This window comes from Rhinolophus hipposideros (assembly GCF_964194185.1).
Source record: "Rhinolophus hipposideros genome assembly, chromosome: 14".
NCBI lineage: Eukaryota > Metazoa > Chordata > Mammalia > Chiroptera > Rhinolophidae > Rhinolophus > Rhinolophus hipposideros.
Genome location: NC_138060.1, coordinates 19,414,159 through 19,431,089, shown reverse-complemented (window position 1 = coordinate 19,431,089; position 16,931 = coordinate 19,414,159). Strand labels below are relative to the sequence as shown.

Here is a 16,931-nt window from a genome sequence, read left to right as displayed (position 1 = left end):
CAAGGTGATGTCACAGATCCTGGCTGGTTTTCCTGAGGACCGAGGCCAGGACAGCAGGGTTCCAGGGGACATTACAGCAGTCCTGGGCAGGGAGCAGTCTTTGAAAACTTGGCAGATGTCATCCATGAGAGTCTCTCCTGGGACACTGTCTAAAACATCTGTCACCCTTCCTGGGTCAGATGCAGTAGAATGTTGGTGATAAGAGAACCTCTTTGTTCCAGGCTCTGAAGTCACACAGGGCCTGGGTAGGAAGGAGTGGGGATCAGAGTAGATGGCCTGGGAGCCCCAGGACTGCCAATCACTGCAGGTCACTGGGTCCATTTTCTTATTCTGTTCCCCAAATCACGTCTATCCTTTGGCTCCAAGGCCCCTGAGCATAGTGGTTCGGCACCAGCATTGTGCAAGGGACTGAGAAGCCCCTCCTAGCACAGGCACGCACACGCACGAACACACACACACAGTCTCCAGCTCCTTCCCTCTTCCCCGCCCCCTCTACACACACCATTGCCAGAGGCCTTGACAGTCCAGTCCTGCTTGAGGCAGGTGCATCCTGGGAGAAGCCGGGAGCACATTGGGCAGGGATGCTGGCTGCATGCAGAGGCATGGCTACAGGAATTGTCTGCCGCCTGCTGAGGTACTCAGGTCCTCTCTCCCAACTGCAGGTCCGACTCAGGAGATGAGCAGTTCCCAACTATTTGCCGGGAAGACCCAGAGATACAGGGCTACTTCAGGGACCCTTACTGCTTGGGGGAGCAGGAGTACTTCAGTGGTGAGGAGGGCTACGAGGACGACAGCTCACCTACAGAGAGCAGGTGAGGAGCTCTGTGGTTCCGGCTGACATTAGGGGGCCTGGCTGGTTCCTGTCCCTTGTGCGCTGCCTGCTCATGAAGCCACGGGTTCCCTGTAGCTGCACTTGGGACTATCCTGAAAATAAAACAGGAGTACAGGCTCCAGGCCAGAGGAAGTGTCGGAGAACAAAAAAATAGGGTCTGAGAGAGGCAGAGTGGATGGAGGCTGTTCTCCCAGGTCTGTTGACTCATTTCCACTAGGGGCCTGTGAGGCTTTTTAGTGAAGGTTCCAGAAATGAGAAAGACTCCATGGGCCTGCCTCATGGAGCGTTAGCAGTCCCCTTTCCACCAATCCCTTGTCTTCTGAGAGATCTGTTTTAATTCCATGAATGTTGTGAGCTGGGGGCACTGTCTGCATAGCAGCTCGGCCAGCCCATAGCTTGGGTGGGGTCTTAATGAACAGCACCTTTTTCCCACTCCCATCAGGGACCTCTCCTGGAGATGGGGCACAAGAGGCCAGACTGGCATCTCTCAGCAGAGCTGCCTCTTCAGGCTTCTGTCTCAAAGAAAAGACGTTTGAGGTTAAAAGGGGCACTTTGCTTTAAGACACATGGCGGGCAGTGCAAGGGAGCAAAGGCCACCTACTGCCCTCTTCTCTGTAAATTGCATATCACCGTGACAGGGTGCCCATGGAAGTGGATGTGGTACTGCCATGAGGTCCCTTTTGGCTTCTGAGTTATTACATCTTAGCCTCATATTCCAAGCCAGCCACAGTGGGGCCCTCCTTCTCCCTGTCCTCCACCAGTTCCTTCCCTCAAACTTTGCTTCTTCGGGGCCATTGGGCACACCATGTCTACCACTTGGACACCCTTTCCCATCTCTGCTGGCCTAATTTACCCTCTCTTCATGGGCCTGCTTCAGGGCTTTGCTTCTCATTCCCGGACTGAAATTGAAATGCCCACCCTCTAAAAACTCCCAGAACCCACTCTGAGCTCCTCTCTTCTGGCGCTGACTTTTTCCAGCTGCGTTAGATGTCCCTGTGCAGGTGGTATTTGCTAAGCTCCTGGAGGGTGGGGACCATGATTCATGCATCTTTGTGTCCTTGCTGCCAGCCCAGCACCTTGCCGAGGGTAGGCACTCAGGAGAAGTGTTCTAAGGAGAAAGTGAACGGGTGACAGTCGAGCTTGCAGGAAATCTACACTGCACACCTGACGCAGGTCTGAGGCTGCCCCAGTGGGTAGGAAACCACTAGCACCTCACTCGTTTTAGGCCTGATGTCCTTCCTGGAACAGTCCTTGTCTTCCATCTAGAATCTTCCATGAAGCTGAGGACTGCCTGGTTCGCAGTTAGTCCTACTGTGCCCAAGGAGGTGGGGCGAGATCTGTAGACATGAGTCTGTCTGAGCTAAGGGACAGGGCTTGTTAACTAGGAGCTCACGTGCCCCTTTCTCTCTATTGGTCTTTTTGACCACCAGGCAAAACTACAGCTACTACAACCGATACCTAGGCAGCAACTTGGACTTCGAGCGGCCCCGAGGCTACCATCACCCCCAAGGCTTCTTGGAGGATGATGATTCGCCCATTTGCTACGATTCCCGGAGATCTCCAAGAAGACGCCTGCTACCTCCCACCCCAACATGTGAGGCCAGATTTTTTGTTTGGGCTGGAGCCTCCCCAAGAACAGTGTGACTCTCCCACCAGCCCCAGTGGTTGAGGGGAAGGTGGTGATGGATGTGGTCCTTCCGTGTCCGGCACCTTTAGCCCTCAAGACCAACCCCCTGCTTGGAGACTCTATCAGCTTTCCTTTCTTTCTAACCCATATCCTGTGTGGTAGAGCTCAAACCCCTTCGGCACTGTTCTGGACTGAGGACAGAGAAAGACAGTGGATGGTCCTAAAGTTGCACAGCATAGAGCATCTAACGAGGGGCTTTTTGTGCACATTATCATTGCTGTTGAGCCTGGGATCAACCCTGAGAGATAGGCAAGACATGGATCGTTGTCAGACCTACTTTGTGGACGGGGTGGCTGACCCTCAGGGCAGAAGGGACTTAGCCCAGGTCTGTTTTGCCAAAGCCCAGGTCTCTGAGCCTGGGGTATCTGGGGAGTTTTGGTGTCCATGTCTCCTCAGTCCCCACCAGGGTGTTCCCTTTCTTTTTCACCTCTCCACCCTCCTCTCTCTCATCTTTGCCTCCAGCCTGCTAGTGCCCAGGAGGTCTGGGTCACCCCAGTGAGGAATTCAGGCCAGGGAAAGAAATGCAGCAGTGACCGCTGCCAGCTCCTGGCTGGGCAGTTTGATTCTAGATATGCAGGCATTTGGATGGTAAAGAATATCCACTTCTGGTCTTTCTAAGGAATGAAGCATATTTTTTGAGCAGTACTCAGATCAGTAACCAAAAATAGCCAAGACACATCGGCTCCCAGTCTGCCGACAACAGGCACAATAACAAGTGTGGTTGGGTGGCGCCTGGGGCCCTCTGTCTCTCTCCAGCTGTCACAGCCCTGCTGGGAAGTGTAATCAGATCCATTGCCATGGTTAATATTTAATTTCGCAGCTCCAAACACAGAGCAATTCTGGTCTCCATAAATACTGCATGACACATATATAGGTGAGGCCAGATGGAAGTCCTTTGCCCATACGAGTCCACGGCCCTCCTCAGACTTCCCTTAAGGCCCACCATTCACAGGTGCCCCCTCAGGGAGGAAGTGAGGAACCTGAGCAGGCAAAAGCAGCTGCCCTCTTTATTTGTAAGGGCAAATAACTAAAATATACTTTATTTGCTTTGCTGAGCATTGGTTCAGCCCTTGGGCAGGGAGAACATGGAACTCCTCAGCCTGTGTCCTCAGCTTCGGTAGGAATACCATATTTTGCTGTGTATAATGCACTCCTGTGTACAATGCACACCCATGTTTTTGGCCCAAACTTTCAGGGGAAAAAATTTTTTGTTTTAATTTTTTAATTCAAAATTTTATTTGTTTACATTTAGGTGCTTGTTTTTTGTATTATAAAGGAATTTTAGCATTTATTTATTTATTTAAATTTATTGGGGTGACAATTGTTAGTAAAATTACATAGATTTCAGGTGTACAATTCTGTATTACATCATCTATAAATCCCATTGTGTGTTCACCACCCAGAGTCAGTTCTCCTTCCATCACCATATATTTGATCCCCTTTACCCTCATCTCCCACCCCCCACCCCCCTTACCCTCTGGTAACCACTAAACGATTGTCTGTGTCTATGAGTTTTTGTTTCTCATTTGTTTGTCTTGTTCTTTTTGGTTTATATACCACATATCAGTGAAATCATATGGTTCTCTGCTTTTTCTGTCTGACTTATTTCGCTTAGCATTACACTCTCAAGATCCATCCATGTTCTCACAAATATTCCTATATCATCTTTTCTTACCGCCGAGTAGTATTCCATTGTGTATATATACCACAACTTCTTTATCCATTCATCTATCGAAGGACATTTTGGTTGTTTCCATGTCTTGGCCACTGTAAACAAAGCTGCAGTGAACATTGGAGCACACGTGTCTTTATGTATAAATGTTTTCAGATTTTTTGGGTAGATACCCAGGAGAGAGATTGCTGTGTCATATGGTAATTCTATTCGTAATTTTTTGAGGAACCTCCACACTGCCTTCCATAACGGCTGCACCAGTCTGCATTCCCAACAACAGTGTATGAGGGTTCCTTTTTCTCCACAGCCTCTCCAACACTTGTTACTGTTTGTCTTGTTGATGATAGCCATTCTGACTGGGGTGAGGTGATACATCATGGTGGTTTTTATTCGCATTTCTCTGATGATTAGTGATGTTGAGCATTTTTTCATATGTTTGCTTGCCATTTGTATGTCCTCTTTGGAGAAATGTCTCTTCAGGTCCTCTGTCCATTTTTCAATTGGGTTGTTTGTTTTTTTGTTCTTGAGTTGCATGAGTTCCTCGTATAGTTTGGATATCAGTCCCTTATCGGAGGCACTGTTTGCAAAACTCTTCTCCCATTCAGTTGGTTGCCTCTTTATTTTGTCGATGGTTTCTTTTGCTATGCAGAAGCTTTTAAGTTTCATATAGTCCCATTCGTTTATTTTAGCTTTTACTTCCATTGCCTTTGGAGTCAAATTCATAAAATGCTCTTTGAACCCAAGGTTCATAAGTTTAGTACCTATGTTTTCTTCTATGCATTTTATTGTGTCAGGTCTTATGCTTAAGTCTTTGATCCATTTTGAATTAATTTTGGTACGTGGTGACAGATAGCAGTCCAGTTTCATTCTTTTGCACGTGGCTATCCAATTCTCCCAGCACCATTTATTGAAGAGGCTGTCTTTTTTTCCGTTGTATGTTTTTTGTTTCTTTGTCAAAAATTATCTGTCCATATTTATGTGATTTTATTTCTGGGTTCTCAATTCTATTCCATTGGTCTATGTGTCTGTTTTTCTGCCAATACCATGATGTTTTGATTATTGTAGCCCTGGAGTACAAGCTAAAGTCAGGGAGTGCGATACCTCCAGCATTGTTCTTTTTTCTTAAGATTGCTTTGGCTATTCGGGGTCTTTTGTGGTTCCAAACAAATCTGATAATTTTTTGTTCTATTTGTTTAAAAAATGCCATTGGGATTTTGATGGGGATTGCATTAAATCTGTATATGGCTTTGGGTAATATGGCCATTTTGACTATGTTGATTCTTCCAATCCATGGAACATGGAATGTCTTTCCATTTCTTTGTGTCTTCTTCAATTTCTTTTAAAAATGTCATAGTTTTCAGTATATAGGTCTTTCACATCCTTGGTTAAGTTTGTTCCTAGGTATTTTATTCTTTTTGTTGCAATTGCAAAAGGAATTGTTTTTTTTGTATTTATTTTTCTGAGATTTCATTGTTAGTATATAGAAATGCAATGGACTTTTGTACGTTGATTTTGTAGCCAGCAACTTTACTGTATTCGTTGATTGTTTCTAATAGCTTTTTGGTGGAGTCTGTAGGGTTTTCTATATATAGCATCATGTCATCTGCAGAGTGACAATTTGACTTCTTCGTTCCCAATTTGGATGCCTTTTATTTCTTTCTCTTGCCTGATTGCTCTGGCCAGGACTTCCAACACTATGTTGAAAAGCAGAGGTGATAGGGGACAGCCCTGTCGTGTTCCTGAACGTAAAGCAAAGGGCTTCAGTTTTTCACCATTAATTATGAGATTAGCTGAGGGTTTGTCATATATGGCCTTTATTATTTTAAGGTATTTTCCTTCGATACCTATTTTATTAAGTGTTTTAATCATAAATGGATGTTGTATCTTGTCAAATGCTTTTTCTGCATCAATTGATAGAATCATATGATTTTTGTCCTTTATTTTGTTTATGTGATGTATCACATTGATGGATTTGTGGATGTAGAACCATCCTTGTGCCCCGGGGAAGAACCCCACTTGGTCGTGATGAATAATCTTTTTAATGCATTGTTGTATACGATTTGCTAGAATTCTTTTTTTAATTAATTTTATTGGGGTGACAATTGTTAGTAAATTTACATAGATTTCAGATGTACAATTCTGTATTATATCGTCTATAAATCCCATTGTGTGTTCACCACCCAGAGTCAGTTCTCCTTCCATCACCATATATTTGATCCCCTTTACCCTCATCACCCACCCCCCACCCCCTTACCCTCTGGTAACCACTAAATTATTGTCTGTGTCTATGAGTTTTTGTTTCTCATTTGTTTGTCTTGTTCTTTTTGGTCTATATACCACATATCAGTGAAATCATAGGGTTCTCTGCTTTTTCTGTCTGACTTATTTCACTTAGCATTATTCTCTCGAGATCCATCCATGTTGTCACAAATGCTCCTATATCATCTTTCCTTAACGCCGAATAGTATTCCATTGTGTATATGTACCACAACTTCTTTATCCATTCATCTATCGAAGGACATTTTGGTTGTTTCCATGTCTTGGCCACCGTAAACAAAGCTGCAATGAACATTGGCGTACACGTGTCTCTATAGAGAAATGCTTTTATATTTTTGGGGTAGATACCCAGGAGAGCGATTGCTGGGTCATATGGTAATTCTATTCGTAATTTCTTGAGGAACCTCCACACTGCCTTCCATAGTGGCTGCACCAGTCTGCATTCCCACCAACAGTGTATGAGAGTTCCTTTTTCTCCACAGCCTCTCCAACACTTGTTACTATTTGTTTTGTTGATGAAAGCCATTCTGACTGGGGTGTGGTGATATCTCATTGTGGTTTTCATTTGCATTTCTCTGATGATTAGCGATGTTGAGCATTTTTTCATATGTCTATTTGCCATTTGTATATCCTCTTTGGAGAAATGTCTCTTCAGGTCCTCTGTCCATTTTTCAATTGGGTTGTTTGTTTTTTTGTTCTTGAGTTGCATGAGTTCCTTGTATATTTTGGATATTAGCCCCTTATCAGAGGAACTGTTTGCGAAAATCTTCTCCCATTCAGTTGGTTGCCTCATTATTTTGTCAATAGTTTCTTTTACTGTGCAGAAGCTTTTCAGTTTCATATAATCCCATTTGTTTATTTTAGTTTTTACTTCCATTGCCTTTGGAGTCAAATTCATAAAATGCTCTTTGAACCCAAGGTCCATAAGTTTAGTACCTATGTTTTCTTCTATGCAGTTTATTGTATCAGGTCTTATGCTTAAGTCTTTGATCCATTTTGAATTAATTTTGGTACATGGTGACAGATAGCAGTCCAGTTTCATTCTTTTGCACGTAGCTATCCAATTCTGCCAGCACCATTTATTGAAGAGGCTGTCTTTCCTCCATTGTATGTTTTTAGCTTCTTTGTCAAAAATTATCTCTCCATATTTCTGTGGTTTTATTTCTGGGTTCTCAATTCTATTCCATTGGTCTATGTGTCTGTTCTTCCGCCAATACCAAGCTGTTTTGATTATTGTAGCCCTGTAGTACAAGGAAAAATCAGGGAGTGTGATACCTCCAGTATTGTTCTTTTTTTTTAATATTGCTTTGGCTATTCGGGGTCTTTTGTGGTTCCAAACAAATCTGATGATTTTTTTGTTCTATTTTTTTTAAAAATGCCATTGGGATTTTAATGGGGATTGCATTAAATCTGTATATGGCTTTGGGTAATATGGCCATTTTAACTATGTTGATTCTTCCAATCCATGAGCACGGAATGTCTTTCCATTTCTTTGTGTCTTCTTCAATTTCTTTCAAAAATGTCTTATAGTTTTCAGCATATAAATCCTTCACATCCTTGGTTAAGTTTATTCCTAGGTATTTTATTCTTTTTGCTGCAATTGCAAAAGGAATTGTTTTTTCTATCTCTTTTTCTGAGATTTCATTGTTGGTATATAGGAAAGCAATGGACTTTTGTACGTTGATTTTGTAGCCAGCAACTTTACTGTATTCATTGATTGTTTCTAATAGCTTTTTGGTGGAGTTTTTAGGGTTTTCTATATATAGCATCATGTCATCTGCAAAGAGTGACAATTTAACTTCTTCATTCCCAATTTGGATGCCTTTTATTTCTTTCTCTTGCCTGATGGCTCTGGCGAGGACTTCCAACACTATGTTGAAAAGCAGAGGTGATAGGGGACAACCTTGTCGTGTTCCTGAATGTAGAGCAAAGGGCTTCAGCTTTTCACCATTAATTATGAGATTAGCTGAGGGCTTGTCGTATATGGCCTTTACTATGTTGAGGTATTTTCCTTCTATACCAATTTTGATTTGCTAGAATTTTGTTTAGGATTTTAGCATCTGTATTCATCAGAGATATTGGTCTGTAGTTTTCTTTTTTTGTGTTGTCCTTACCAGGTTTTGGTATCAGGGTAATGTTGGCCTCATAAAATGAGATAGGGAGTACTGACTCTTCTTCAATTTTTTGGAAGAGTTTGAGCAGGATTGGTATTAGATCCTCTTTGAAGGTTTGGTAGAATTCACTAGTGAAGCCATCTGGTCCTGGACTTTTGCTTTTGGGAAGGTTTTGGATGACTGATTCAATTTCGTTACTGGTGATCACTTTGTTTAGACTTTCCAGATCTTCATGGTTCAGCCTTGGAAGGCTATATGTTTCTAAGAACTTGTCCATTTCTTCTAGGTTTTTGAATTTGGCGGCATATAGTCCTTCATAGTATTCTTGCATGATCCTTTGTATTTCTGTGGTGTCCGTGATAACTTCCCCTTTTTCATTTCTGATTTTGTTAATTAGTGTCTTCTCTCTTTTTATCTTAGTGAATCTAGCCAAGGTTTTGTCAATTTTGTTAATCTTTTCAAAGAACCAGCTCTTTGTCACATTAATTTTTTCTATTGTCTTTTTGTTCTCTATTTCATTTAGTTCTGCTCTGATTTTTGTTATTTCCTTTCTTCTGCTGACCTTGGGTTTCCCTTGTTCTTTTTCTAGTTCTTTAAGGTGTAACATGAGGTTATTTATTTGGGATTTTTCTTGTTTCTTCAGATAGCCTGTAATGATGTAAATTTCCCTCTTAAAACTGCTTTTGCTGCATCCCAAAAATTTTGGTAGGATATATTTTCATTGTCATTTGTTTCTATGTATCTTTTGATCTCTCCCCTAATTTCTTCTTTGACCTGGTCGTTCTTTAAAAGTATGTTGTTTAATCTCCATGTATTTGTGATTTTTCCTGCTTTCTTTTCGCAATTGATATCCAGTTTCAAAGCCTTGTGATCTGAGAATATGCTTGGTATGATTTCACTCTTGTTAAATTTGCTGAGGTTGATTTTATGTCCCAGTGTATGGTTTAGCATTTATTTTTAACATATTATGGTACAAGAAATTTTATGTCACAAATAATTACAACACACAAGAACACATACAATGTACAAGAAATTTTACATACCGGTAACAAATTTACGATAATTACACATCATACATAGAAGGCAAAGAACTCTTCGTCACTGCAAGTTCATTGTAAGTTCAACAAAACCGATGATCATATTCCAGGGTATTATTTTGCATACAGATATCGTTATTGATTTCTAGAGTTACACTCTTAACTCATAAGCATAATTAAAAGAATTAAAAACATTTATATAGATACGGAATTAGTACTACCCATGTATAATGCGCATCCTTATTTTTCCTTCACAAATTTGGGCAGAAATGTGTGCATTATACATGGCAAAATATAGTACTTCCTCCATCAGAGATGGTGGTACAGAGCAAATGCGATGATGGGCTGTGTACGTGGACCCACTCTCAAAACTGAAAGGCATTATGCGAATGAGAGGAACAGTGACTTTCTTTCCTGGCTCTGAGCCTCATGCCCCCTGCCATCTGCTCCTGAGAGGGTCCTACAGGTTGTGCTGACAAAGGAGACTTGTCCTTCGTGGCCCGCTGTTAAATTGCACCCCTGCATGGTATATGGAGGGAAGGCTGCCTGATGAGGACAGCAGCCATTGCATAGATATCTGTGTCCCAGGTCGGCAACTCCACGAGGAGGCTCCCTTATACCCCACCCTGCACCCTGGGCCTGTGAGACCAGGATTGTCTGTCTTGTTCCTCCCCATTGGGCAGTGGCCGGCCTGGTCTTCAGGTGCTTTGGGAGCAGGGCCCTCATAGATCTGGTTCCTGTAGCTTCGTGTGCCATCCCAGGATGCCTGGGAGGGCTCCCCAGGCTGGTGTCTCCAGTTTTCAATACAGGAATTGAGGGGTTTTAAGCATGCCCTGTGAGCTTGGATAGCACAGGTCAAGAAAGGAGCTGTTGAAGTGTCTTGGGCACTCACTGCCTTGCAAACATTGGTAGGGCTCCTGAAACACCTCCTCCTTTCCGTGGTGGTGTTTCCAGGAGGACACCTCTAGCCTGTGCTTGGGGACCCAGAATTCCGACTGATATCCAGTGCCTGGTGTCCTGAGAAGCCACAAGCTCTGGATCTGGTGTCATCATTCAACCTGTGTAGAAGTCCCTATTCAAAGTGGCTGTTGACAAGACAACTGCGTACTTTAAAGTCAGAGGTGTTCCTGTTTGTTTTGTCTTCAATGCTAGAGAAGCTGGGTCTTTCCCAACAATAGAATTTGCTTATTACTGGCTGAGATGGTAGGGCAGGTAGCAAGTCACTCCGTTTAAAACAGGGAAACACTGGAGTACCCTCGAGACATGTAGTCCCCAAAGACACTTAGGATGTCTGGAAGGTGAGAATGGGGCAGTCAGCAAGCATCTGTGGGATTCTGGAATGAGGTTGTGTCGTTGTCTGAAATGCTGTGTCCCCCACAATGTGTGAGCCAGGGGCTTCAAGTCAGCTGCCCTCTGGCTGCCTTTAGCTCCTCCCCCTGAGGACAGGCAAGGCATTTATAAGAAATATACTTACACTTTAAAAAAAATATCCCTGAGTTGGGCTTCTTCTTCATTCTCCCGTCAAGAATTCTGAGACCTCACTGCCTAATGCTTTTTTTGGACATACCTCTGCTTCCTCCTGGGCTCTCTGCTGAACGTTTGGTGGCCCACGCTGACAGAGAGCCCTGGGGTCCTGACAGAAATTGTTTCACAACTGCCGGTGTGCTTTTCCTCCTTAGCCCACCGGAGGTCCTCCTTCAACTTTGAGTGCCTGCGCCGTCAGAGCAGCCAGGAGGACGGCCCGCCATCCCCTGCCTTCCCCCACCGCACCGCCCTACCTCTGCACCTGATGCAGCAACAGGTAAGCAGGCCCACCTGGCCTTGCCACCAAGGGTCTGGGGTCACCCTGTGTAGGACCCATCCTCAGGACACCCTCTTCCCCTTAGCTTCCAATACCAAGAGGGAAAGAGAGAACCTTCACATACACTCAGGTTCAGTCTTAACAACCTGCAAATAGATAACTGTCACAAACCCCATTGTATGGATGAACAAACATCAGAGAGGGTAGGGGACGTGCCCCAGCTCACATAAGGAGGTGATTGATCAAGTTTGCATTTGAATCCAAGGCTGCCAGCTTCCAAAGCTGGGCTGTCAGCCTCGGTGCCTTCTTCTCCCCTACACGTCTCCTCAGCATTGAAGACAGGGCCTGGTACCATCCATCACCCAGGCAGTGGTGGCCGCTTGACTGACCCTGAACAATCAGCGCTGCCCTTTGTTTGCTCTGAGAGGTTGTTGCTTCATTAAAACACATTTATGGAGCCCTCTGTGGGTAGGGCCCTGTGATCACGGGGGTGTGCAAGCCTCCGACCCAGCCTTCACCGGGAGGGGGTTCAGGGAGAAGGGCCTGTCCAGTGAGGGTGGCTGGATGGAGGGAGCAGGGGCCAGGGCCCCCTCACCTGGGCTTTGCCTCAAGGACACAAATAGGGTACATTTCCTTTGTGAAAAGAGCACATCTCTGCCAACTTTTTACTTTTCTGCCTTCAGTTGTTACATTAATTTTGTGTCCTGCTTTATTAGGACAAAACTTGGGAAGGCCCAGGCCACCAAATGCCACGAACCAAGTAGGCATGGAAGTCTCTCCATGGGCATGGGCGTGAAAATGCCATCCCTTTGCTGCCCCGCCCTGAGCAGACCCAGATCCTGTCGGCCCTGCCTCCTTCGGGAGATCATGGCTTCCGCTTTGGCCTTGGGCCTGCGCTGTTCACAAAACTGGGTTTCAGGGTGCCCCTGAGCAAAGCGGGCATGCCGGGGCGGATGTGCTGTGGTGTCCCTGTCAGCGGGGGAAACAGGGCTTGGACCTAGCGCTTCAGAACAGATACTGGCTTTGTGATGCGTTGCATGATGAGCCAGCTGTGTTTCCCTGTGAGTGCTGGGAACCATTAGTTTGCCCTGAATGTACTTCCATATTTAAATCACAGTATACTGGGTGGTAGGTTCATACGCCCCAGCTCGTACGTCGTCCCTGATGCTTGAGCATTCTGAAGTAACTTCATGAATTAGCAACTGATTCCTACTGGGGAACAGTCATAGAAATGCATTGTGGATTTGGGAAAAAAGAAAATGCAGTCCGCTAGAAAGCCAACTTTTTACTGCCAGCTCACTTAATTTACTCAGTGTACTCATGTCCTTTTGGGGTCCTTGTCCGAGGCTGCCCTGCATGTGTAGTCCGTCTTGAGGAGGCCTGAGGCCTGTACCTCTGAGGGCCTCTGGTCTCCACATGCCCCTTTTCTCCTCAGATCATGGCAGTTGCAGGCCTAGATCCAAGTAAAGCCCAGAAGTACTCCCCGAGCCACTCAACCCGGTCGTGGGCCACCCCTCCAGCAACCCCTCCATATCAGGACTGGACGCCGTGCTACACGCCCCTGATCCAGGTGGAGCAGTCGGAGGCCCTGGACCAGGTCAATGGGAGCCTGCCATCCCTGCACCGCAGCTCGTGGTACACGGACGAGCCTGGCATCTCCTATCGGACTTTCACACCAGCCAGCCTGACTGTCCCCAGCAGCTTCCACAACAAAAACAGCGACAAGCAGAGGAGCGCAGACAGCTTGGTGGAGGCAGTGAGTATGGCTCATCGAGAAACCGAGCCAGCTGAGTGCGGGCTGCAGGCACAGCAGGGGGAGAGTCATGAGAACCACACAGGGCAGGAGCAGGGGGTGACTCTGAGGGCAGGGCGTCCGCAAGGATGGTACTTAAAGCATGAATGTGAAACCACCATCACTGCTGAGTCTCATAAATTAGCTGTACCTAGGATTATGTATGCTCTTCCTGCAGCTATTACCAGTTTGTACCGTGTTTTCCCGAAAATAAGACCTATCCAGACCATCAGCTCTAATGTGTCTTTTGGAGCAAAAATTAATATAAGACCTGGTCTTATTTTAATAGAATAGACCAGATCTTATATAAGACCGGGTCTTAACTTTTGCTCCAAAAGACTCATTAGAGGTGATGGTCCGGCTAGGTCTTACTTTCGGGGAAACCTGGTACTAACATCTTCTTCCTCAGTGGGTTTCACCCTTGTGGGGTCCTGTGTCGTCTGAGCTCTATGGCATTTGACAGTGAAAGCCATTTATAGTCACGTTTAGCTACCATGTATGAGGTCTAGTGAATACGACTGGCTGAGTCCCAGAAGCACAGCATGCAGTTAGTGTGGAGGAGGGTTTTGTGTCACTGTCCCCCCTCAACACCTTGTAATGCATTCGTGCCATTGATCCTCTTTCCATTGATCACCATACCTGTACAGGTCCTGATATCTGAAGGCTTAGGACGGTATGCAAGGGATCCAAAATTTGTGTCGGCGACAAAACATGAAATTGCTGATGCCTGTGACCTAACCATCGACGAAATGGAGAGTGCAGCCAGCAACCTGCTTAATGGGAACGTGCATTCCCGGGCTAATGGGGACGTGGGCGCCATCTCAAACCAGCAGGACTATGACCTCCAGGACTTTGGGCCAGGCTACAGCGACGAAGAGCCAGACCCCAGGAGAGAGGAGGAGGACCTGGCAGATGAGATGATATGCATCACCACCCTGTAGCTCCCAGGGAGGGGCAGACTGGCTCTGGCCCCTCAGGTGGGGTGCTGGAGGGCCAGGGGAAAAGTGCCTCGTAGTTAGGAGAGTTTAGGCACTAGTGTGACGTCCACATTCAATTAGACTTTTGTGCAAGTGATGTCATGCCTCAAGGAAGCCATACACCTGGTAGGGAAGAGCCGTGCACACAAGCTCCGCCCCCGTGATGATAAACAGCAGGTCCAACCCTCTCTCAGAGGACCGACCCGTGTAGAGGGCGGACAAGCCCTGCCCGCTTGTTCAGAGTGCACCTGGGGCACTCACCCGTGCCCAGCGACCTGCCTGCAGGCACGGTGGGGAAGGTGAAAGGTGATGACGATCACCATACCTGTGTCATTACCTCAGCCATTGGTCCAGCCTATCAGACACTCACTGGGCCCAGCATATCCAGTTTTAAACCCTTCCCCCAAAATATACTGCTTCCTGGTTTCTGTGTAGCTGTTCTGAACTTCAGTGTGTAAGTCAGAACCTCCTACCAGCTGTCATCCTGAGAGGAAAGCAGGACCTTGTAAAAGAGGTTTTCTGTTATATGACACGAGTTTACATGAGAAAGCGTCACTCAGATGGTCGGTTTCTGACTGTCAGGAGAAGGGCAACTGTAAACTGGAATAATCACTCGCAACCAGGTCAACTTAGATACACTAATTTGGTTAAAAATTATAGATTTACTGTATATGACTTGTAATATATTATAATTTGTATTTGTAAAGAGATGGTCTATATTTTGTAATTATTGTACCGTATTTGAACTGCAGCAATATCCATGGGTCCTAATAATTATAGTTCCCCACTGAAATCTAGAAATTCTTAGCATTTTTACTCAGACTAAACAGAAGTAGAAGAAATAGAGCCAATTCTCATTTATTCAGTGAAAATCTTTTGGGGGTAAAATTTTAAGTTCAAAAGAACCTGACACTACAGAGATTTTTCTAAAATATTTTCAGTCACTATAAATCTGTCTTTACCTGAGATATACCATATGATTATTGGCAGTCTTTTCTTTGGACCAGAGTTCTGTGAGTTGATAGTGTACCTTTTGATCCTCCATGGGTTGCCACTGTCTTGTTTCACTGTACGTCTCCCCCCCTGAGTTCATGGCAGTAGGTCAAGCCGGTTACTCTGACCCTGTGGCATTCATAGTTGTTGGTTTCTCACCTGCCTACAGGACATTTCTGCATCTCTAGTGCAGGAATAATTGCACGGGTGGAGGAAGTCCCGCTACTCATGTCCCCTGGGAAATGGCGATGTTGCTTGTCTTAAGAAATAAGGGCCGCTGGGGAAAGGGGGAGAGGGAACAAAGTGATGATCTACAGGATTAGAAGGTTGGGTTCTGGAGAAATCGTATTATTGCCTTTTTACAAAATATTGCTGTTCTGTGTGTTCTCTGAGGGCTTTTATATGCAATTGAATGAGGGCTGACGTTTTCATTAGATGCACTCCCACTCCGATTGCACTTCCTGATGAAAACCCACTTTTGGATCATGAGACCTGTCAAGGCTTCCTTTTCTGTTCACAGATTTCTGCCGACTGTGTCAAGTTACCTTGGCGGGGATTCTTTGTAGTCAAAAAACAAACAAACAAACAAAAAACAGGTAGCAATTTTTGGTTCATAATTTTTAAATATTACATAGACAACCTGTTAATCAATGGGTTGTTTTTTTTTTTTTTTTGGTTGTTGTAAATAACAATACTTTGTTATGAAGACCTTACAAACCTCTTCTTAAGACATTCTTACTCCAAATCCAGGCAAAAACACTTCAAGGTTTGTAAATAATTGTTTCCTGACATAAATTCTTTTTTATTAAAATGCAAAACGTTCTTCATAATAAAACTGTGTAATAATTTTATTATGTTTGGGAGCTCTCCTTGCAAACACCTGGTGTTTGCCAGTGAGAGCTTCAGAAGGGGCGAACACTCTGTGCGGGCAGTTCTGTAACTGTAATTCTGTAAATAGATATTTTTCTTATCCTTGTGGCTCCTTCAATGCCTATGGTAACTTAATACCAGCTGCAGAGAGCACTGTTTCTCCTAAAGGGCTAAACCACTGTTACTACGGTCTGGGACTCTGTTTCTCTTTTAGGTATTAGTCTTACTGTGTGGCTTACCATCACCAGTCCAATGCTGCCTACCAGCTGACTTTTCTGGTATAGGCAATGATGTTTTCCAGTTCAGTACCTAAAAACCGGCATTTTTATAGGTGGCACCACTCCGAATATCTGTCTACTTTACGCCTGGTTCAACCTCTCACCTAACATTAAATTTTTCTTTGTAAGAAAAATTTGAAGTTGTAGAGCATGTTTTTTTTTTCTTTGTTTTAGGTAAGTTTTAAGGTTAAATGTCTTTCCTTTCGGTTTCCCTTCCATCCCCTGAGAAAAGGTCATTTTGTTGCGTCCCCCGGAAGAGTACATTTAATTTCTTTAATGTGTGTTTTTCATAATATCACAAAATGGAAATGGCAGCTCTGATTTCACTATCATTGAGCAAGAACCTTGTTAAGAACTGTCTCTGTGATTTCCATCCAGACTTGGCCAGGCGGTGCTTCCATTCCAAGATGTTTCAGAATCAGCCCAAGGCCAGAAAGGGTGGGTTGTGAAGGCCCGGAAGCATCTCTGTGCAGTGGGGGCTGGATCTGCTTGAGGAACCCACTCTACCACTGACCCCGTCCACGTATGTGAGAGAAAGCAGGGCACTTGATGTTTTTTTCCTTTTTCTTTCTAATAGGCTGCACCACGGCCGTGTCATTGC

The 16,931-nt window shown here is 44.8% G+C and overlaps 1 protein-coding gene across 9 annotated transcripts in view; it reads left to right on the top strand.

The window, feature by feature from the left end:
* The window catches only part of CACNA1D (calcium voltage-gated channel subunit alpha1 D), a 308,623-nt gene extending 292,613 nt beyond the window's left edge, over positions 1–16,010 (top strand). For all 9 annotated transcript variants that reach the window (XM_081073050.1, XM_081073054.1, XM_081073051.1 and 6 more), the window contains 5 exons: positions 663–812; positions 2,263–2,426; positions 11,299–11,420; positions 12,856–13,176; positions 13,860–16,010. In XM_081073050.1, coding sequence (XP_080929176.1) covers positions 663–812; positions 2,263–2,426; positions 11,299–11,420; positions 12,856–13,176; positions 13,860–14,153 — 1,051 coding nt within the window. In that variant the 3' untranslated portion in view covers positions 14,154–16,010. The remainder of the gene's footprint in view (positions 1–662; positions 813–2,262; positions 2,427–11,298; positions 11,421–12,855; positions 13,177–13,859) is intronic.
* Positions 16,011–16,931: the final 921 nt, after the last annotated feature.